At 45.7% G+C, this 23,995-nt stretch overlaps 1 protein-coding gene across 1 annotated transcript in view; it reads left to right on the top strand.

Moving 5' to 3' along the window:
* Positions 1–23,995, top strand: part of LOC106565912 (astrotactin-2) — a 449,250-nt gene that overhangs the window by 159,055 nt on the left and 266,200 nt on the right. The window contains exon 4 of the mRNA XM_014133602.3: positions 4,684–4,833. Coding sequence (XP_013989077.2) covers positions 4,684–4,833 — 150 coding nt within the window. The remainder of the gene's footprint in view (positions 1–4,683; positions 4,834–23,995) is intronic.

The following is a 23,995-nucleotide window of genomic DNA, read 5'->3' on the forward strand; positions in this document are numbered from 1 at the left end:
GTAGGGGTAGGTAACAACACATCCGCCCCGCTGATCCTCAACACGGGGCCCTTCTGGGGTGCGTGCTCAGTCCCCTCCTGTACTCCCTGTTCACTCATAACTGCACGGCCAGGCACGATTCCAACACCATCATGAAGTTTGCTGACACAATTACCAACAACGATGAGACAGCCTATATGGAGGAGGTCAGAGACATGACTGTGTGGCGCAAGGATAACAACCTCTCCTTCAATGTGATCAAGACAAAGGAGATGATTGTGGACTACAGGAAAAGGAGGACCGAGCACACCCCCATTCTCATCGACAGGGCTGTAGTGGAACAGGTTGAGAGATTCAAGTTCCTTGGCGTCCACATCACCAACAAACTAACATGGTCCAAGCACACCAAGATAGTCATGAAGAGGCCACAACAAAAATCTATTCCCTCCCAGGAGACTGAAAAGATTTGGCATGGGTCCTCAGATCCTCAAAAGGTTTTACAGCTGCACCATCAAGAGCATCCTGACAGGTTGCATCACTGCCTGGTATGGCAACTGCTCAGTCTCCGACCGCAAGGCACTACAGAGGGTAGTGTGTACGGCCCAGTACATTACCGGGGCCAAGCTTCGTGCCATCCAGGACCTTTATACCAGGTGGTGTCAGAGGAAGGCCCAAAAATGGTCAAATACTCCAACCACCCTTGTCATAGACTGTTCTCTCTGCTACTGCACGGCAAGCGGTACCGGAGCACCAAGTCCACGTCCAAGAGGCTTCTAAACAGCTTCTACCCCCAAGCCATAAGACTCCTGAACACCTAATCAAATGGCGACCCATACTATTTGCATTGCCCCCCATGCTGCTGCTACTCTCTGTTATTATCTATGCATAGCCACTTTATTAATAACTCTACCTACACGTACATAATTTCCTCTATTACCTCGGCACCGGTAACCCCCGCACATTGACACATTGACTCTGTATCGGTACCCCCTGTATATATCCCCACTATTGTTATTTACTGCTGCTCTTAATTATTTGTTATTCTTATCTCTTACTTTTTTAGGGATTTTCTTAAAACTGCCTTGTTGGCTAATAAGGATCCGTCCCTTTTTTTCAATTTTCCCCTAAAATGACTTACCCAAATCTAACTGCCTGTAACTCAGACCCTGAAGCAAGGATATGCATATTATTGGTACCATTTCAAAGGAAACACTTTGAAGTTTGTGGAAATGTGAATGGAATGTAGGAGAATATAACACAATAGATCTGGTTAAAGATAATATAAAGAAAAAAAACATTAATTTGTATTTCTTTGTACCATCCTCTTTGAAATGCAAGAGAAAGGCCATAATGTATTATTCCAGCCCAGCTGCAATTTAGATTTTGGCCACTAGATGGCAGCAGTGTATGTTCAAAGTTTTAGACTGATCCAATGAACCATTGTATTTCTGTTCAAAAATGTTGTATCAAGACTGCCCAAATGTGGCTAATTTGTTTATTAATAACTTTTCATGTTCAAAACTGTGTACTCTTCTCAAATTATAGAATGGTATTCTTTCATTCTAATAGCTACTGTAAATTGGACAGTGCAGTTAGATTAACAAGAATTTAAGCTTTCTGCCAATAGCAGATATGTCCATGTCCTGGGAAATTGTCTTGTTACTTACAACCTCATGCTAATCGCATTAGCCTATGTTAGCTCAACCGTCCCGTGGACGGGACACTGATCCCGAAGAAGTTGGGCTTGTAAGTAAGTGTTTCACTGTAAGGTCTACTACACCTGTTGTATTTGGCACATGTGACAAATAATATTTGATTTGATTTGAGCCGAAGTGCGTTGGTACCCAGGTGCTAATGCATCTCTCTCCTCACTGAATGAATGTTGTCAATGGATGAATGGGCGATAGGAACCAGATAGAAACAGATAATTGTGCATGTGACTTCACAATTTAATTTGAATTAATTGAATGATGAGGAGGTGGGTGAAGGGGGGGATTGAATTTCAATGATCTGAATGATGAGGGTACGGAGGATGATTGTATTTAGAACAATAGTGTAATGAGAGAGCAGGTCCTACAGCTAACGCAAAGAGACAAATTGGCAGCACACTCTACAGTTTTCCTTGTTTATGTGACATGCAGATGTTGCAGCACATCAGAGATTGTACTGTCGCAGGGCAGAAGCGCCTCCTACTCTCCCTCTTCCCCACGCACAACAGCTTCAACTCAGGAAAAAGAAGACACAATGTCAAGTCGGCAGGTGCACACGGAACAAGGCCAAAGAAAACTGTACAGTGCAACCGATTTGTTTGTGGGGCTTGCTCACGCAAAGCCCCAAAGCTGTGTACTGTCTGTGGACCCAAAGCATAAAGAGAAGACGTGATTAATTCATGCATAAGGGCACAAACAGGGACCGATACGATCAACAAATTACTGTTTTTATTTCTTGCCATGGATATATTGCTACAATTATTTCTTCATGCAATTGATCCGTTACAATTGTTCATGCGCTGGTGCTTTTGTTTAGGAATACAGCAAATCATTTCACCTGACTGGTTATATTATTATTACATATTTCGTTTCTGCTTTGTCAGAAGCTGTAACTGAACGGTTTTAATTACTAACTCTATTACTAATCAAATCTACAAATAAAGTTGATCAAATGGATTACACTGTCATTTCTTATTGTAAGGGAAACGAAAATAGGCTATAGGCTTACGTTTTTCTCGAGGACTTTGTAGAATTATACAAAATTATACAAAACAATCCTTTCTACCTAAGGAAATAACTATTGTTAGATTTGAAATTGATATATCTCCACAAATATTTCTTCATGCAATTCATCCTTTACCATTGTTTATGCAATATTTATCAAGCCTTGGTGCTTATGTTTGCGCACCTTGTGGGTTGATATGCATCTGATGCGTATGCTAAAGGAGGTGCCCAGCAACGTTCTCAACATTCTCTAGCGGCTACTTATAGGCTGAAAGGCCAGGCGGTTCTAGTGTTATGAGAAAATGTATTGTATTAAAGTCATGATCACATTCTGATGATGTTTTAGCGCGTCTAACTGGAAAACATAGAGCAAAGCACGATATGATTTGTTTTTAATTAATATTTTAACGCACATATTAAATCATTTTTATGCGATGAAACTGTAAAATGTGTTTTAAAAGTACTTTTAAAGAACAATGGTATCCTGATTCATATTATATAATATAAGTCCATATTAAAATATATATATATACTTGAAACCAATAAGACACTTCGAAACCACTAAGACAGTTCATAGTCTTGTCTTTTTGAGGAAGCAAATTACAATGTCAGTTTACACAAACTAACTGAACCATACACATGAATGTAACAGTGTTTCCATTGTACAACAAGTAAGGAAACATAATATCCAACTTCATCATAACTTCAAATTCTCACGCTATTTGACTTTTATTCTACAACTTTTTATTTTAGCACTCCACTTTATAGTCTCGTTGGCATTCCCTGAGCGTCCCCGGCAAAGTGATGTATGATAATAATTCATGATGTGAGCACACCTGAGAGACAGACTGACAGAGTGGGGGAGGTTGAGAAATGACGCTGTCTGTGGAGTGGGCTATACCGCTGTGAGCCGGGCCACATCCATCTCCAAACTCCTTCTCTGTCGCTTACTTTGGGCTGCTCCGCTCCTGCACACACTGCACTGGAGTAAATAGCCCTTGTCCAGACGCATCATCGTTCCTCCGAGAGACTCTCAGGTCTACATATCTCACTTTAATTGAACTCTTGATGCATTGTGAACCATCGGGGAACAGCACACCGCTTGGTAATTGAGGCGCTAGATAAATAGTTGCTTCCTTCTGTGTTTTTTTAGGGATCATGTTACGATTTGTGCCGAGGAAACAACGGAAATAGTATTCTCTCTCATTTTTTGTCTCGGTGGCACAAATGGAGCAGAACATGTTTAGATGGGTCATACAAGTCCCCCGGGGTTTGGGGATTTTCTGCCTAGTAGAAGAAAAGCAGAAATGTGCCTGGGCTACACTGCAATCCACACTTGCTCCATCTCATAATGATTTTCAAAGGGGGTCTATGCAAACCATGCCATTACCCATTGTAAACTGGAGCTCTCTATTTTGAAAGATTAACTGGAAAGATACTTGTCCAACTTTTCTCATCTGTAGTCCTTTGTGCTTTGCCTCTTACAGCAGCCTGATTCAGCGGTGATACACACTTTGAAAAAGGGCAAAGCTTCTGAGGTATTTTCTTTTTCAGCTGTGAATTACACAACTGCTTCTTCATGCTAAACTTGACAACATTCAAAGACGGTTATTTTTTCAGAGGTTGAACTAGGATGACTGAAGTGTTCGACAGAGCGGCGAGGGGAAGCCCATTGAATAAGGCCCAATTGATCTGCTGTAACTAGGCTTTGCAATTTACATTGTAACTGCCCAGATGTATACCATTGAATTCCAAATCTTTTGCACGTTAAAGCCCTCAGTCATAGCCAGTAAACAAATGAAAGTTGAGGAAACTACTGAACAAAGTGTTTTCATAGACCTGCTCTCATTCAAATGTGTTTTATTTGCTTTAATCTACCTTGTTTGCATCTACAACATACCAGTGTCTCTTTCTCAAGCTTGTATCCACCCTTTTGAAATGTGAAAACTTTTAACACATCTCACATCTCATTGCTTTGTCCCCCACACAGCCCTTGACCCCAAGCAGGAGACGGTCGAGGCATTGATGCAGCGGTTTAAGGAGAGTTTCCGTCCTAACACGACCATGGAGATCGCCCACTTTCAACACGTCACACACAGCTCCTCCACAGGACGCAAGAGAGGCCCAAGCCACACCAGAGGTAAGACAACAGCTCATTAGTCACTGTTCTTTTCAGTATGGACACCTTTTATCAACGCACAGAGAGCATATTTCTGTCAAGTTTGACATCCAGTATGTATTCAGTGGGACAACAGTTAATGAGTCACTATTCTGTTCAAATGTAAGAGCAGCATAATTGGCTACATATACAGTCCAAGCATATGTTGAGGATCCTTTGGCTTGTCAGATTTAATGTCACATGCATGACTTCAGACCTTCTCAGGAACATAAATTCAGATCTTGGCCGTTGCTGTGCACAGAAACCTTCTTTTAATCATGGATGGGTCTTTTACGGTCATGTTTGAGTGCACAGCAACAGACAAGATCTGAATTTATGTTCCTGAGAAAGTCGGAAGTCAAGAATGTGACATTAACCCTAACAAGCCAAAGGATCCTCAACATATGACCGTAGAAGACCCATCCATGCCATTGACATGACACCCTACTGGAAGAGACTGACTGGCCACTGTGGAAATGTGAGACATTAACCTTGGACAGCTAACCTCGTGCTCTTGACTACATACCCTGTCACCCTCACACCACCTTCTCTACACTCAGTGGCCAGTTTATTAGGCACACCCATCTAGTACTGGGTCGGACCCTCCTTTGCCTCCAGAACAGCCTGAATTCTACGGGGCATGGAAACGTTGCTCAATTGGTATCAAGGGACCTAACGTGTGCCAGGAAAACATGTCCCACACCATTACACCACCCCACCAGCCTGTACTGTTGACACCAGGCAGGATGGGGCCATGGACTCATGCTGCTTACACCAAATCCTGACTCTGCCATCAGCATGACGCAACAGGAACTAGGATTCGTTGGACCAGGCAATGTTTTTCCACTTCTCAATTGTCCAGTGTTGGTGATCGCATGCCCACTGGAGTCAATTCTTCTTGTTTTTAGCTGATAGGAGTGGAACCTGGTGTGGTCATCTGTTGCAGTAGCCCATCCGTAACAAGGATCAACGAGTTGTGCGCTGTGCGATATCGTTCTGCACACCACTGTTGTACTGCACCGTTATTTGCCTGTTTGTGGGCCACCGGTTAGCGTTCTTGATTCTTGCTATTCTCCCTGCAGCTGACTGGATGTTTTTTGTTTGTTGCACCATTCTCAGTAAATCCTAGACGCTGTTGTGCATGAAAAGCCCAGGAGGCCAGCAGTTTCTGAGATAATGGAACCGGTGCACCTGGCACCGACAATCATACCATGCTCAGAGTTGCTTTGGTCACTATTTTTGCCCATTCTAACGTTCAATTGAACAGTAACTGAATGCCTCGATGCCTGTCTGCCTGATTTATATAGCAAGTCACGGCCATGGCCTACTGTCTGTAAGAGCGAACCATTTTCGTGAACGGGGTGTTGAAAAAATTATATTTTGTTTTCCTTTACAGCTTTAACTCTCAAGTTAGAAGTCATTTTGTCATTGAGAGACCCTGAGCGAATAGCCCAGGAATTAGCTTAGCTTTGTTAGCAAATGTCGGCTCTGTGAAATCAAATCCTTTCATTGGATCCAGCTCTCAAATGTTCAAATCCTAGAGAGTCTCAGTGCAAGTCACTCGCAGGAGATTTCCTCTCTGTGACTCAGAAAGGAAATAAACTTTTTTCATGACCTTTAATTACAGCTGAAAGTGTGTTTCGCAGCAGAAAGAGGAAGCCAGTCCAGGATAACAAACATGCTAATGGGACTAGTGCTTTTACGGAAGGGAAACTCAATTAGCCAAGAGAGGGAAAGGGGAGTTCGGCGGCTAGGCCCGGAGATTAGGCCTCGTGAGGAAATTAATTTGCAGTCAAATTATACGTGCGATGGAGAAGGCGGGAACTGGGAATGTGCGAGGCGAGAGGGAGGCTGGGAAGTACTTTTCTATTTCATTTCGGCTGGCTTGACAGCGTTTTATGCTGTGAATTAGTTCCCTTTTCTGCCGTCTCTCCCCGTCTCCCCGAGCCCCACTGTACATTTGCATGTTTTACATTGATGCCAGTTTTTAAGTAGATTAAGCGTGAGAGCAGCTGTGAGGTTTTCTCTCCTTTTCCCCGTCATTGTTGCTGCTGATGACTTTTACATTGTAATGAGGGGCCATGGCGGAGACAGGCCCTTTGGCACAGTGGCACCGGGTCCATGCTGCGTGGGGGTGTCTCAGTGACACCATACAGGCAAGGGGGAGAGGACACCATCTGTGCACTTTATTAAGAGTCTTGCTGACGAGTGACACTAAATACATTCCTTAGAATTAGATTGTTGGGAGAACTGAAGAGAAACAGTTCTAGTTGTGGGATCCTTTCCTTCAAATAGTTTTGTTCCTGTTCTTGTTTGGGTGTAAGCTTGTGTTTGAGAAAGAATACAGAGTAAGAGTGAGGTACCTGTCTGTATCTTGATGCCCCTCGACTATTCAGAATTAGTCCAGTAAGGTCATCATCACCGAGCCTGGAATGCAAATACCAATGAAGGGATAGAGGGGGAGAGAGAGAGATAGAAAGAGGGCAAGATAGAGACCCCACTTCAGCACCAAGGACTGAGTCCAGTGTGAGTGAGAACAATACTGAATAAAAATATAAATGCAACAATTTCACAGATTTTACAGAGTTATAGTTGATATAAGGAAATTAGTCAATTTAAATAAATAAATTAAGCTCTAATCTATCGATTTTACATGACTGGGTAGGGGTACAGCCATGGGTTGGCCTGGGAGGGGATTGGCCCACTCACTTGGCAGGCAGGCCCACCCACTGGGGAGCCAGGCCCAGCCAATCAGTATGAGTTTTTCCCCACAAAAGAGCTTTATTACAGACAGAAATACTCCTCAGCAACCCCACCCCACCCCCACTCAGACAATCCCACCGGCGAAGAAGCGGGATGTGGAGTTCATGGGCAGGCGTGGTTACACATGGTCTCCGGTTGTGAGGCCGGTTAGACGTACTGCCAAATTCTGTAAAACAACATTGGATATGGTAGAGAAATTAAAATTCAGTTCTCTGGCAACAGATCTGGTGGACATTCCTACAGTCAGAATGCCAATTGCACGCTCCCTCAACTTGAGACATCTGTGGTATTGTGTTGTGTGACAAAACTGCATGTTTTAAAGTGTCATTTTATTGTCCCTAGCACAAGGTGCACCTGTGTAATGATGCTGTTTAATCAGCTTCTTGATATGCCACACCTGTCAGGTGGATTATCTTGGCAAAGCAGAAATGCTGACTAACAGGGATGTAAACACATTTATGCACAACATTTGAGAGAAATACGTTTTTTAGCATATAGAAAATGTCTGATTTCTTTTTCAGCTCATGAAACATGGGACCAACACTTTACATGTTGCATTTATATTTTTGTTCAGTGTAGTTGTATTGGTAAAGTTTCTCCAGAGCAAAGGTCCAGTTGAAGTGTTGTTTGATTTAGTGAAAGACTAATAAGACTCAACCGTCAAAGGAGAGCTGACCTTGGTGCTGAAGTTAAGAAGCGCTCTCTCCACTTCTCTCTCTTCTTTTCTATTTTATTAATTCAATTACATTCATAGGGGCTTCATTGGCATGGGAAATATAGGTTTACATTTCCAAAGCAATTTAAAATATGAGCTACTTGTCAAACACACACACATGCACGCACGCATAAGGACATCAACACACAGAGACACAAATCTCTCTCTTCATATTTTTGTCTTTCTTTCACCGCGCATTGTTTGAGTGCTCCAAGATTGGGCTAGTTAACATTCTGCCCAAGCCACAATTTAGAGACACTCTTTGAAGTCTCTTCGCAGTTGCATTTAGTCTCATTGAGTTTCTGTAATCTGTCCCGATTTGCATACACCTTTGTGCACCGTGTTTCCCTCTCTGAAGCCAATACTGTTTGATGTGTTTCTTATAAGCTGTGCAAGTGTTTGATGTGTTAGAACTCATCTTTGGCCCACTATGATAACCTGACCTTCTGGTTATTATCCTTTTTATCTGATATTAATTGATGCTTGGAAGTTACACATAAAAGTGTTCTGTGTTTGTGTCTCTTCCACCGTTATAGAGAGTGTAAGGAGACAGAGGGCAGTTGGCTGAATTTGCAAAGCCTATTACTTGAGAGAGAGAGAGAGAAATAAATAAATGCTAGAGTGTGTTTGATTCAGGGAGTGTTGATGGCTGGTGAATCCATTCTGTGCTTGGCTGCACTTTCAGCACCCTTCAATCTTCCCTCTAGACAATATACAGTGATTACAGCTCTGGGCCCGAAGCCGTAGGTTCTCTATGACGGGCCAGCCCGCTGATCTACCGCCAGACACAACAGTGTGTGTATGTGCATGTGTGTGTGCATACTCCTGTCCAGACTATTAAATCAATGGACTCATACTTCACTGGAAGTCGAGGAATGTGTTCCTAGCCATCAATGTAATTACCACACTCTGACACTGACTTGTTCTTCAGACCAGACTAACAGGATTTCTACTCATCATATGTCATGTCTCTTGTACTGTATGTCTGCCTGACTGCATAGCCCTACAGCAGTTATTCCTGTACCATATCCTCTGTCTCGCTGGATCTTCAATGGAAGTGTTGATGAGCTAACAGGAATAGGATTCATTTGACACTTACTGGTGTTAGGAGTGAAACATCCATTTTAGACGGGCCCTAACAATCCAGGGTGTCCCCAGCCTCACTGTGAGTTGCACAGGGTGTATGGGGGCCATAGGGGAGATGCAAGAATGACCCAAGATGGAGGAATGAAACCCCATGTGGCAGGTGTTAATAGCCCAAGGTGCCATCGTGCTAAAGGCTCTGGATTTGAGCCCCCATGGCGGCCAGTCATCAGTCATACCTTTTGGGATCGCATTTACCAAAGTGCTCTCTCCCTGTTCCCACCATTTACCGATTACACCCGTAGTGCTGCGTGTGCCATTTATATGGTCGTTAGCCTAAACGATCCATTAATCAAAATGGAAGAAACGTCCAGGTGAGATGGGGGTAGGGAAGAAGACCACGTTAGTGGGAGTGCTGCAACCAGACTGACCATTAAACCTCCACCTGTTCCAATGTTTTACCCTGGCCCATGTCACAGCAATAATGAGGACATGGATTCAGGCTGTAAAATGTGTCAGTGTGCTTTTATTGTGATGCCCTCAACAATATCTTTGTGGCACATCAATTTTAGAAAAGTCTTATTTTGAAAGCCTTCAGGTTCCAAAAACTCAGAGATTATTGAATCCTTTTGATTGTTATACTGTAAAGTGCAACTGTGCTGCCACCTGTTTGCCAGTTTCAAAACAAGATGGAGTTGAGCCACAGGCAGACAGAAACAGAAAGGGTCTGATACAGGGCAGAGACAGACAGCGACAGATACTGAGAAAAATACAGAGAAACAAGTGACAAAAACAAAGACTTGATTCACACATACACATGGATATACCTTGGACCAGTATTGAAAGTAGATTCTCTGAGCTCAGTGCAGTGTGAATGAGGAGAGAGGGGCACCCGCCTGGGGCCTCTAGGGTTGATCAGGGATCAGTGGAGCCACTGCAGTGTTGTTGCTTCCTGATATGCACTTGGCTGCCTGGGGCACTACAGCGTGGGCAACTGACGCTCCCGATACTCTCTCGCTGCGCTTGGACATCATTCCACCTAATCAGCCCACGATAATGCCTGCCAAGACCAGACTGCACCCAACAGCCAGTTAGAATGAAGCATGGTGAAATATAATACAGTGCTGTTGCCCACACACATTCATTGAGCTATAATGTAGGGTGTTCACTCTAGAATGTAGGAAAATACGGGGCAAATTCAAGAGGGCCCTACTAAATTAATGTCTAAACGTAGTTTTCTTTGCCCTATGTCACTATGAACCACATTCAACTAATCATTAGATTGTTCTCTACAATATTATAACCTTAAAGGGATACTGTGTAATTTCGTCAATGAGAACCTTTATATTCCTCCCCAGAGTCAGATAAAATTGTGAATACTATTTTTATGTCTCTGTGTCCAGTATGAAGGAAGTTAGAGGTAGTTTCCCGAGCCAATGCTAATTATCATTAGCACAATGACTGGAAGTCTATGGGTATCTGCTAGCATGTACTTAACAGTGTTGATTAATTAAGAACGTTAGTTTGTTGTGTCCATTGTTACTGTAGTTTAAGCTACCCAGCTCTTGGTTGTATCTCTTCTATTTTTTTGTAGACTAGAAGTACCCATGTCGACTAGGAGAAGTACCCATGTAGACTAGGAGAAGTACCCATGTAGACTAGGAGAAGTACTCATGTAGACTAGGAGAAGTACCCATGTAGACTAGGAGAAGTACCCATGTAGACTAGGAGAAGTACCCATGTAGACTAGGAGAAGTACCCATGTAGACTAGAAGTACCCATGTAGACTAGAAGTACCCATGTAGACTAGGAGAAGTACCCATGTTGACTAGGAGAAGTACCCATGTAGACTAGAATTACCCATGTAGACTATAAGTACCCATGTAGACTAGGAGAAGTACCCATGTAGACTAGGAGAAGTACCCATGTAGACTAGGAGAAGTACCCATGTAGACTAGAAATACCCATGTAGACTAGGAGAAGTACCCATGTAGACTAGAAGTACCCATGTAGACTAGGAGAAGTACCCATGTAGACTAGGAGAAGTACCCATGTAGACTAGGAGAAGTACCCATGTAGACTAGGAGAAGTACCCATGTAGACTAGGAGAAGTACCCATGGAGACTAGGAGAAGTACCCTTGGAGACTAGGAGAAGTACCCATGTAGACTAGAAGTACCCATGTAGACTAGAAGTACCCATGTAGACTAGGAGAAGTACCCATGTAGACTAGGAGAAGTACCCATGTAGACTAGGAGAAGTACCCATGTAGACTAGAAGAAGTACCCATGTAGACTAGGAGAAGTACCCATGTAGACTAGGAGAAGTACCCATGTAGACAAGGAGAAGTACCCATGTAGACTAGGAGAAGTACCCATGGAGACTAGGAGAAGTACCCTTGGAGACTAGGAGATGTACCCTTGGAGACTAAGAGAAGTACCCATGGAGACTAGGAGAAGTACCCTTGGTGACTATGACTAGCCCCTGCTAGAATGGCTTCAGAGAAGGAACCATGCATCTGTATGCATAGTATTACCATCACAATCTTGGATTGCAGCCTATACTATTAAAGGCACTATATTGACTGTGTCTCACAGCCTACTATTGAGAGCTAGAGCTCCTCCACAACCATTAGGCTGTGTTTACACAAGCAGCCCAATGCTCACCTTTTGCTTAATTATTGGCGGCAAGAGCTGGTCTGATTGGTCAAAAGACCAATTAGTGGAAAAAAAGATCAGAATTGGTCTGTATAATCACAGCCTTAGAAACCAATTTCTCAGCAGTCGTTTCTGCTAGGATTTCTGGCAAACAGGACATTTTGAATCATCACACTTTAGCAGCTTGCTGCATGACCACCTGTGAGAGGTAATGAAATGAGGATAGAAACAAGTATACAGACAGGTTCTAAATAGGATATATCCTGTCTCAATCATATATCATAGTCTTCATGGGTTTTCCATTCAAAATTAATTGAGGTATTAGTTTGTATCCATTTGAGCAGTGCTGCTTAGTGCGCTGGTGTCATAGATAGTGACACACTGAATGCAGCTCTTTCTTAATGTGATTACCATTAGCAGAGCTGGTTAGGACCTGTAATCACACACACACACACACACACACATACACACACACACACACACACACACACACACACACACACACACACACACACACACACACACACACACATACACACACACACACACACACACACCTTGACCTTTAGAATGAGTAAGCTGTACTCGCCCGCTTGTCATGCCATGCTGGTTTTCATGCCTTTCCCTGGTGCTTTCCCTCCTGATGTACGGAGAAGGCGTTTGTTTATCCACATCTCTGTATAATTAAAGCCTGTGTTATTTTGGGTAAACCACGTTTAACCTTTTCCGATTTAAAAAGATGCACAGGGGGCCGTGGGTAGGTGCATAAAATGTGCTGCCATGTCAACATACACAGACAAAGACACACACACGGCCACACACACCTTACGATGCACGTTCCCATCTCAGTAACTCCCTTCCGTGCTTTCATACCGTCACATATAGAGCACACACAGACATACACACACACCCTCACTAGCCCACCCATGCTGAAGTCAGTTAGGTGTGGCAGTGTGTTGTTGTGATGGTGTGTACGGCAGTGTGGTGTTGTGTTGGTGTGTGTGGCAGTATGTTGTTGTGATGGTGTGTGTGGCTGTGTGTTGTTGTGATGGTATGTGTGGCAGTGTGTTGTTGTGATGGTGTGTGTGGCAGTGTGTTGTTGTGATGGTGTGTGTGGCATTGTGTTGTTGTGATGGTGTGTGTGGCAGTGTGTTGTTGTGATGGTATGTGTGGCAGTGTGTTGTTGTGATGGTGTGTGTGGCAGTGTGTTGTTGTGATGGTATGTGTGGCAGTGTGTTGTTGTGATGGTGTGTGTGGCAGTGTGTTGTTGTGATGGTGTGTGTGGCATTTTGTTGTTGTGATGGTGTGTGTGGCAGTGTGTTGTTGTGATGGTGTGTGTGGCAGTGTGTTGTTGTGATGGTGTGTGTGGCAGTGTGTTGTTGTGATGGTGTGTGTGGCAGTGTGTTGTTGTGATGGTGTGTGTGGCAGTGTGTTGTTGTGATAGTGTGTGTGTGGCAGTGTGTTGCTGTGATGGTGTGTGTGGCGGTGTGTTGTTGTGATGGTGTGTGTGGCAGTGTGTTGTTGTGATGGTGTGTGTGGCAGTGTGTTGTTGTGATGGTGTGTGTGGCAGTGTGTTGTTGTGGTGGTGTGTGTGGCAGTGTGTTGTTGTGATGGTGTGTGTGGCGGTGTGGCAGTGTGATGGTGAGTGTGGCGGTGTGGCAGTGTGATGGTATGTGTGGCAGTGTGTTGTTGTGATGGTGTGTGTGGCAGTGTGTTGTTGTGATGGTGTGTGTGGCATTGTGTTGTTGTGATGGTGTGTGTGGCAGTGTGTTGTTGTGATGGTATGTGTGGCGGTGTGTTGTTGTGATGGTGTGTGTGGCGGTGTGTTGTTGTGATGGTGTGTGTGGCAGTGTGTTGTTGTGATGGTGTGTGTGGCAGTGTGTTGTTGTGATGGTGTGTGTGGCAGTGTGTTGTTGTGATGGTGTGTGTGGCATTGTGTTGTTGTGATGGTGTGTGTGGCAGTGTGTTGTTGTGATGGTATGTGTGGCAGTGTGTTGTTGTGATGGTGTGTGTGGCAGTGTGTTGTTGTGATGGTGTGTGTGGCAGTGTGTTGTTGTGATGGTGTGTGTGGCAGTGTGTTGTTGTGGTGGTGTGTGTGGCAGTGTGTTGTTGTGATGGTGAGTGTGGCGGTGTGGCAGTGTGATGGTGAGTGTGGCGGTGTGGCAGTGTGATGGTATGTGTGGCAGTGTGTTGTTGTGATGGTGTGTGTGGCAGTGTGTTGTTGTGATGGTGTGTGTGGCAGTGTGTTGTTGTGATGGTGTGTGTGGCAGTGTGTTGTTGTGATGGTATGTGTGGCGGTGTGTTGTTGTGATGGTGTATGTGGCAGTGTGTTGTTGTGATGGTATGTGTGGCAGTAGCAAAGGGTGATCTGTGCTCCCTCACAAAAAAATGATTAGCTTTCATAGTGCAGAATGAAATCATCTCTGCCTCGCCTCCCAGTGCCTGCACCCCCTTAATCACTCCCATTACAGGGCAGATTGAAATGCAGCTCCCCCTCTCTTTCCCCATGTACCTTTCCCCCCTCCCTATCCTCTGTCTCTTGCCTCTCTCTCCTCCCCATCCTCACTCTCTCTCCCACAGTATTCTCTCTCTCTCTCTCTCTCTCTCTCTCTCTCTCTCTCTCTCTCTCTCTCTCTCACCTCGCTTTCGCCTTTCTTTGTAACCTCCCTCTCTCCCCACCCTCACTCTTGGTCTCCCTCTTCATCTAACCTTATTCACGCCCTCTCATTCCATCCTCCTTTCCTCTCACTGTCCTCCAACACTCTCTTCTTCTATTGCCTTTCTCCCCCTTCCCTCTCCTCATATTGCTCCATCCTGCCTTGTTACCTGGCGATGCATTTGGGACTGTCACTGCAGTATAAATTACTCTTATGCTCTGTGTAACTACTACATGTGCACGTTCCAATCAATGTCTGTGCAAGTCAGTGTGCCATGCAAAGACAGAAGCATTCACTAGAGTAATTGATAGTGAAGTGAATGCAATATTTATCTGTGAAAAGACTATAGCTTCAACTAATCTAAGAGTCTATTTAAACAGTAGATATTTACAAACATGGCCCAGCACATGAAATTAATAGAGAATGACCCTTTATAATCAAAAAAGTAAAGGTGTTGATTGAACAATTTCACATGCAGGAGAGTTTTAATTGGAACATTTTAAATTTTTTTGCAGAGGACATTTTAGTAAGGAAGGGTGTGAATCTACCTCTGCTGTGTTGGTGTTGCTGCACACGCACCACACAGACACCAACACACACACAAGAACACTGTTAAAGGAGAGAGAGGCAGATGGAGAGTGGTTGAAGGAGTGAGAAAGGTGGCAGACAGACAGACACCCTCCATAGGGTGGCACAAGTCAGATAGGGAGGCAGCCAAACTAATTTAAAAAACATTTAGCATTAGCCTCCAGAGTCAATGCTTTTTATAGAGGTGTGCTGTGTTGGACACCAGTAGACAGGAGAGGGAGGTGTGTGTGTGCGTGTGTGTGCGTGTGTGTGTGTGTGCGTGTGTGTGTGCGTGTGTGTGTGCGTGTGTGCGTGTGCATGTGTGTGCGTGTGCGTGTGTGTGCGTGTGTGTGTGTGTGAGGTCTGAAAACTCACATTGTTCTGTCAGCTCCATAGTCCAAAATGGCATAAGTGACTTGGAGCCATTTCTCAAGAGCACTGGAACCACCTTCAGCAGAACACGACTAACCTGGTTGGAATGGTCGAGGTACACTCTGCCATTGGAGACTTTGATTGGGAAAGTAGAGGGTTTTTGCTGGGCCAACCGTGGAAGCACCTATAAATGTATCCCACCACAATCGCAACATGGCTTCTTCAGTGTACACTCTTTAGGCAAGTGGGCACGAGAACACCTCCAACAATGTTTGCCATCTTTTATCCACTCCTCTCTTGTTCTTGGACACTTCCTTGATTTCCAGGCAGCTGGTGATTAAGTGTTCATTTCTGTTGCAGAAGAGTCAGTCTATAAAATGAACCTCTTACAGGTTTCAGTAGCAGGAAGAACCACTAATCGAGTGGGCTGTGCACTCCAGGATTCAGGGGATTCTGCACCATGATAGATGTTGGTGGTCTGACCCTTGGAACTGGGGTTCTGCCTCTCTCTGCGCCTGTACTTTATGGTAGCGCTGGACTATTTTGGTTTAGATTCGCTACTGCTGCTTTGTCTTGAAGCCACCTTGACAGGTTTTGCAGGTTGTAGGGATTGAGGTTTGTTGAGTGTAGCTTACCCTTGAGCTGTAGGAACTCTATGATGCTGTCTCTGTGATACTTTGGCAGCTTGCATAGAAGTCTGTCAACATGGGAACAGCAGTTCAACTTATCGCCAGAAGGACCTTCCAAGGATAGCAGCATGTTTACCAGCAGATGGACTCGTAGAGCGAAGCTCTGGAACCCCTGAGAGTCACCAATCTTCACATCTTGGGCCGTGAGGATGGTGGCAATCTCACTTTGAGCAAGCTAATGAGGTTGGCCATACTGGAGCTGGAGTGCCTGAATGCTAGCTGTGTAAGGTGATGGGCGATGATGGCAGGACTGGCCAATCCTCTGTTCTTCAGGGAGCTTGAGATGTTCCAATAGGACATGGCACTTGTGTTTCTCATTCAGTTGTGGATGAGAGTCAAGGAGATTGTCCAGTTCCAGTTTTAGATTCTCTTTCACTGTCAGTGGTAAAAGGTGGGTTTAGGAGCGCCATACAGTGGCTGAGGATGACTTGCTTTGAAGGCTGGACTCATCTGCTGAGCTGGACGCCAGAAGGGGGTGGCTGCAGATACCCGGTTGGAGCTATATGTGGAACTTGCTGTGGGTAAGCTGGGTACTCTGGCTCAGGATATGGATCTTGTTGTGAGTGACCTGGGTAGACTGGCACTGGGACCTGATGAAGTACACTGGCTGATCTTGAGCAAGGACCGGATCAAATTAAATAAATGCTATTTGTCATATGCGACGAATACCGGATGAGAGACCTTGACCTGACCTTGACCAGGGGCTGGTTAAAAGCGCACTAGCTGACCTTGAACGGGGAAGGCTATGAGTGGACCAGTTGGCCTCGAGCTTACTTGCACAGGTTATGGATGGACCAGTTGGCCTTGAGCTTGGACTCTCTCTAGCTGCAGATGTAGGGCCTGAGGGAGAGTACGATCTGGTGGCTCAGCTGGAACTCAACTGGGGGTAAGCTGTCCATTAGGACGGGCTGTTGAGTCCACTGCACCAATGTGGGCCTGCATGGTGGGACCGAGGTGGGTCAGATGTCCATCTTGCTTGAGTTGAAATGACTTGGGTTTCTGCTGAACAGTTGCACCCTTTTCTGCTGTCCATGGGATGCAGTCGGGAGAGGGTGAAAACATCTGTCACTGCTCCTCAGTGCTCTCAACAGGGCAGGTTGCTGATCTGAAGGCCTGGCTGAGGCTGAAGATGTAGGTCGTATGTGGTGAAGGTGCCCTCTGCTGAGGATAACAGGTTAGGACTGCTAGAACCTTGTGGTTGGGGTTTCAACAGTTGTAGGACTTACGGTTTCCAAGTGGGACACCCCAAGATTCGGCAGACCACTCTCTGAGGGGATTGTCTTTGGGACCTGGAGTAGAGGTACCTATTAGGTGAGGAAGAGGATTGTCTCTTGGAGTTTGGGGTCTATCTTGAGGTCCAGGCTCTGCTTCCTCTTGCTCTGGTTGCAAACCTTGAAATTAGACATAGGACTCATCTGAGTCAGAGGTATTGCTTTGGTCACTAAGAGCGTAAAATGCTTATTCCTGTCCAGCCTGTGACCCAGGCTCACTCTGACAGGACTGGTTCTGATCCACACCATGCCTCTTAGGGGGCATCAGGAGTGCTGTTCTCAAGCACAGGTACTGTTGCTGGTTGTGGAGCAGTTGTGTTGGGACCAGCCAGATACCTACCTCCTGACTGTGGCCAGGCACTGTTGGCTGTACTGGCGTGGAGATGGCTGATGGGTGACACCATTTAAAATACCCAAATGCGGGACAACATGATGCTTTTATGGGACATTTGCGGGACAGTGTAGCCCACATGAATACAAAATGTTGGCAGCACCACCTGTAAATGACGTCATCATTTCAAAAGTTTATACCGACAGATGTAGCCTATTAAATATCATTATAGAATATGCAAAAAATGCGTCCTTCAATTGCAACGTCTGCCTACGCACATTGTCTCAAGAACATTTATTTTTAATAACCTCAAACACCAAGTTCGGCATACCTCATTTCAAAATAGGCTATCATCACTGTCAATCATGAATGATAATTCTTCACATTTTACTTGTGAAACGTCAAATTGCATCTGCATGACAATAATATGATCTCAATCAGTTTCATGAGACTATGCATTTAGATCTTCCTGAGTTACTGTTTTGTGAGCAATGTAGAGCTACTGTATATACACAAGGTGGTGTTTTTTGTGTAACAGTAACATGATACTATGCTATTATATTTTGGTTCTGTTATGTAGAATACTAATTAATCATGATGTGATCTTCCAAGACATTGATTTAGCTTTGATCTAACTTTACTTTAATGAGCACCACTGAGAGAAGTGGCGGAGGACGAGCTAATTGAAGTGCACATCGCCTACTCTTTTGGTGATTCCACATTTTAACTTGTATTTAATCAGGGGAGCGCAATTGAGACAAGGGTCCCTGGGGAAATAAAATAAAAATAAAAGATAGAATAGCAAGATACAATAAGAGGTATATTACATTAGAACATCACAAACATCACAGGCATCAGAAACAAATTATTAAGTCAGTCAAAACAATTGCACACCTCGGTGAACTCATGTGCGAACGTGCGGCTGTTTTACAAAAATCTAGCAATATTTAGCCAAGGAAGCATTTTCTGGTTGGTCTCAGGGAATGTAAAACAGTTAGGAAGGGGGGCTTTAAAAAAACAGGATTGAGTTGACTAGCAGCAAATATGTTGAATGAGGAACTAATGAGCATGGAGAGCCTCACAAGTTTGACAAACTTACTTTACATCTTTCAGTCTAGTACGACTATTTACTTACAAAAGTGTGCTTCTGACGAAGAGCTACAAAAGTAAGTATACTGAACAAAAATTTTAATGCAACATTAATGCAACTGAATTACAGTTCATAAAAGGAAATCAGTCAATTTAAATAAATAAATTAGGCCCTAATCTATGGATTTCACATGACTATGCAGGGGTGCAGCCTGGCTCCCCAGTAGGTGGGCCTATGCCCTCCCAGGCCCACCTACTGGGGAGCCAGGCCGAGCCAATCATAAATACTACTCAGCCAATCCCGCAGCTGAAGAAACCAGACGTGGAGGTCCTGGGCTGGTGTGGTTACACATGGTCTGCCGTTGTGAGGCCGGTTTGACTTACTGGCAAATTCTCAAAAATTATGTTGGAGGCGGCTTATGGTAGAGAAATAAACATTCAATTCTCTGACAACAGCTGTGTTGGACATTCCTGTAGTCAGCAAGCCAATTGCACACTCCCTCAAAATTTGAGACATCTGCGGCGTTGTGTTGTGTGACAAAGCTGTACATGTTAGTGGCCTTTTATTGTCCCCAGCACAAGGTGCACCTGTGTAATAATCATGCTGTTTAATCAGCTTCTTTATATGCCACACCTGTCACGTGGATGGACTATCTTAGCAAAGGAGAAATGCTCACTAACAGGGATGTAAACAAATTTGTGCATAACATTTGACCGAAATAAGCTTTCTGTATATCTGAAACATTTCTGGGATTTTTTTATCCCAGAAACAGCACATGAAAGCAACACTTTATGTGTTACGCTTATATTTTTGTTCAGTATAGTTAGGCCTAACTCCTCTTCAAGTTTAGCTGGAATTTAGCCTGAAAGGATTTGAGAAATTTGATTGGTTGACGATGGGCCTATGACATTGGCCTACGTCTCTTCTTTCGCTGCACAGAATATCCGATCTCGAGAACGATTGGATAAGTGTTTATCACCAGTACCACATCCTTATGATATACACTGAGTGAACAAAACATTAGGAACACCTTCCTAATATTGAGTTGCACCCCCCTTTGCCCTCAGAACAGCCTCAATTCGTCAAGGCATGGACTCCACAAGGTGTCAAAAGTGTTCCACAGGGATGCTGGCCCATGTTGACTACAATGCTTTCCACAGTTCTGTAAAATTGGCTGGATGTCCTTTAGGTGGTGGACCATTCCTGATACACACGGGAAACTGCATGAAAAATCCAGCAGCGTTGCAGTTCTTGACACGCATAAAACCGGTGTGCCTGATACCTGCTATCATACTCCGTTCAAAGGCACTTAAATATTTTGTCTTGTCCATTCACCCTCTAAATGGCACACATACACAATATCTCAATTGTCAAGCCTTAAAAATCTTTATTTAACCAGTCTCCCCCCATTCATCTACACTGATTGAAGTGAATTTAACAAGTGACATCAATAAGGGATCATAGCTTTCACCTGATCATGGAAAGAGCAGGTGTTCCTAATGTTTTTTACACTCAATGTATATCTTTTCATAACATTAGCCCAACGTGACTGCAAGAGACAGGTTGGAATGTCTGACAAATACGGGACAAAGCAACTAAATTAGTGTGTGTTTGAATTTGTTGATAAAATACGGGACATGATTGTTTGGTTCCGGGACAAAGGGCCAAAATGCAGGACTGTCTTTTTCACCTGTACTGATGGTTGAGCTGGCTGTACTGGGATTAAGATGCTGGCTTGGGCCTGACTGTGACCAATTGTTGAGGGGCTGCGATTCTCCTCAAAAAGGAAAGAAACATGGTCGAACCTCTCCGGACACCTTTCGCACTGGAGCAGTTGGCTCCTAAGCTGCTCAGCATCTGCTGTCTCTTTCATTTCAACTGACTCCACAAACTATTTTAATGACTCCATGTTCAGAGTTGCCTGTTGCACGGAGATTTGCACAGGGGTTCGCCTTTCAGCACTGGTGGCTGGTTATGCTGGCCCTACTGTGCTTTGGGGGTGGTGCACCAGTTTTAGGCTGTTAAGTGCATCAGTTCTGGGTAGGTTGCCAATCTCCAGGTTAAGGTGCTTATAGCCATACCGCTTCGGCAGAGAGCTGGCTGAAAGAATGTCCTGTATCCATCCTTTTTGGTAGCCATCAAATCTGCTGGAAGGATCATGTAAGAAATGGTCTAGTTTTGAAAGGTCCGTATGGCTGGTTTTAGTGAGAATGGTGATGGCTGCCAAAGAGCTCTTGTCAGAGAGTTTCAGGACTTCTCTTTGATCACTTGATCGGTTTTATTATGGCAGTTCAATCATCTGAGGAGAATAGTTGAAAGTATGGTTCTGAGAACAAAAAGGAGCAAGTGGCAGTTAACATAATCAACATAATCCACAATAAACATAAAATCAGGCTTCAATTACCCTGTGGCTTTACAGTTCAACAACACACATTCCATTTGTGTCACGTCCTGGCCAGTATAAGGTTAATTGTTTTTGTAGTTTGGTCAGGACGTGGCAGAGGGTATTTGTTTTATGTGGTTCGGGGTGGTGTGTTTGTGTAATAGGTGTTTGATTTAGTATTTCCGGGTTTTTGGTTGATGGTCTATGTGTTTGTATTCTATGGTTAGTCTGGTGTGTGTGTTTCTATGTTTGGTTAATTGGGGTTGGGACTCTCAGTTGAAGGCAGGTGTTGTCTATCTGCCTTTGATTGAGAGTCCCATATATTAGGGTGTGTTTGTGTGTGTGATTTGTGGGTGATTGTTCTGTGTTGAGCCTATGCTTTGCAGACTGTCAGTTTATCGTTCGTTTTCTTGTTTGTTGTTTTTGTATTCGTGTTGATTTCATTAAATGTTCAAAATGAACAACTGCACACCTGCTGCGTATTGGTCTACCTTTTCCGATGACGATTTCGCATTATCGTCAGAAGACGAAGATATTTGTGACAGAATCACCCACCACTCAAGGACCAAGCAGCAGAAGAAGGAGCAGAGGGAATTCGAGTTGGACTGGCGGGAGAAGTGGACCTGGGAGGAAGTTCTGGACGGGGCCGGACCTTGGCACCAGGCTGAGGATTATCGCCGCCCGCAGTGGGAAATTGAGGCAGCCAAGGCAGAGAGGCGGAGGTACGAGGCCAAGTACGCGCTGAGGGAGAAGCACGAGAGGCACCCCCAATAAAAAAATTGGGGGGGCACACGGGTAGTTTGGCTAGGCGTAAGAAGAGCCGGAAGCCAGCTACCCGTGGTTATATGGAGGAGCGTATGGGGTGGAGAGCGCTATGTTTCGCTGAGGAGCGCACTATTTCACCCATACGCACGCACAGTCCGGTGCGCGTTATTCCAGCCCCTCGCAGGTGCCGTGCTAGAGCGGGCATCCTGCCTGGTAGGAGGATGCCTGCGCAGCGCATCTGGTCGCCGATACGCCTCCGAGGACCAGGCTACCCAACTCCCGCTCTACGCACGGCTACCATCAGGCCCCTGCACAGCCCAGTCTGCCCTGTACGAGCACCCCGCTCGTACAGGGCTACTAGTTCCATCCAGCCAAGACGGGTTGTGCAGGAGGTAAGATCGAGACCGACTGTGCGCCTCCATAGCCCTGGGTTTCCAGCTCCTGTCTCTCGTGCGGACCCGGAAGTGCGTCAACCCAGTCCGACTCGTCCTGTTCCCGCTCCCCGCACTAGCCTGGAGGTGCGTGTACATAATCTGGTAAGCCCAGTACCAGCACCACGCACCAGGCTACAAGTGCGTCAACCCAGCCACGCCAGTCAACAGTCACCAGAGCTGCCCGCCAGTCAACAGTCGTCACCAGAGCTGCCCGCCAGTCAACAGTCGTCACCAGAGCTGCCCGCCAGTCAACAGTCGTCACCAGAGCTGCCCGCCAGTCAACAGTCATCACCAGAGCTGCCCGCCAGTCAACAGTCGTCACCAGAGCTGCCCGCCAGTCAACAGTCGTCACCAGAGCTGCCCGCCAGTCAACAGTCGTCACCAGAGCTGCCCGCCAGTCAACAGTCGTCACCAGAGCTGCCCGCCAGTCAAGTCGTCACCAGAGCTGCCCGCCAGTCAACAGTCGTCACCAGAGCTGCCCGCCAGTCAACAGTCGTCAGAGCTGCCCGCCAGTCAACAGTCGTCAGAGCTGCCCGCCAGTCAACAGTCGCCAGAGAGGTCAGACTGCGCTGAACTGCCGGAGTGGCCAGACTGCGCTGAACTGCCGGAGTGGCCAGACTGCGCTGAACTGCCGGAGTGGCCAGACTGCGCTGAACTGCCGGAGTGGCTAGACTGCGCTGAACTGCCGGAGTGGCCAGACTGCGCTGAACTGCCGGAGTGGCCAGACTGCGCTGAACTGCCGGAGTGGCCAGACTGCCCTGAACTGCCGGAGTGGCCAGACTGCCCTGAACTGCCGGAGTGGCCAGACTGCCCTGAACTGCCGGAGTGGCCAGACTGCCCTGAACTGCCGGAGTGGCCAGACTGCCCTGAACTGCCGGAGTGGCCAGACTGCCCTGAACTGCCGGAGTGGCCAGACTGCCCTGAACTGCCGGAGTGGCCAGACTGCCCTGAACGTCCCGAGTTGCCAGACTGCCCAGACTGTCCCGAGTTGCCAGACTGCCCAGACTGTCCCGAGTTGCCAGACTGCCCAGACTGTCCCGAGTTGCCAGACTGCCCCGAGTTGCCAGACTGCCCAGACTGTCCCGAGTTGCCAGACTGTCCCGAGTTGCCAGACTGCCCAGACTGCCCCGAGTTGCCAGACTGCCCCGAGTTGCCAGACTGTCCCGAGCTGCCAGACTGCCCCGACAGCCTGGAACGGCCTGAGCCGGAGCCACCTCCAGAAATAGGTGGGTTGGGGAGGGGGGGGTGTAGCACAGTGCCGTCGTTGACGGCAGCCACCCTCCCTTCCCTCCCTTTAGAAAAGGGGAATTTTTTTTGGTGTTGCTTGGGGTTATTTTTTGTTAAGGTGCTTCTGGGGTAGCACCTTTA

This window comes from Salmo salar, chromosome 01 (assembly GCF_965601325.2).
Source record: "Salmo salar chromosome 01, fSalSal1, whole genome shotgun sequence".
Classification (NCBI taxonomy): Eukaryota; Metazoa; Chordata; class Actinopteri; order Salmoniformes; family Salmonidae; genus Salmo; species Salmo salar.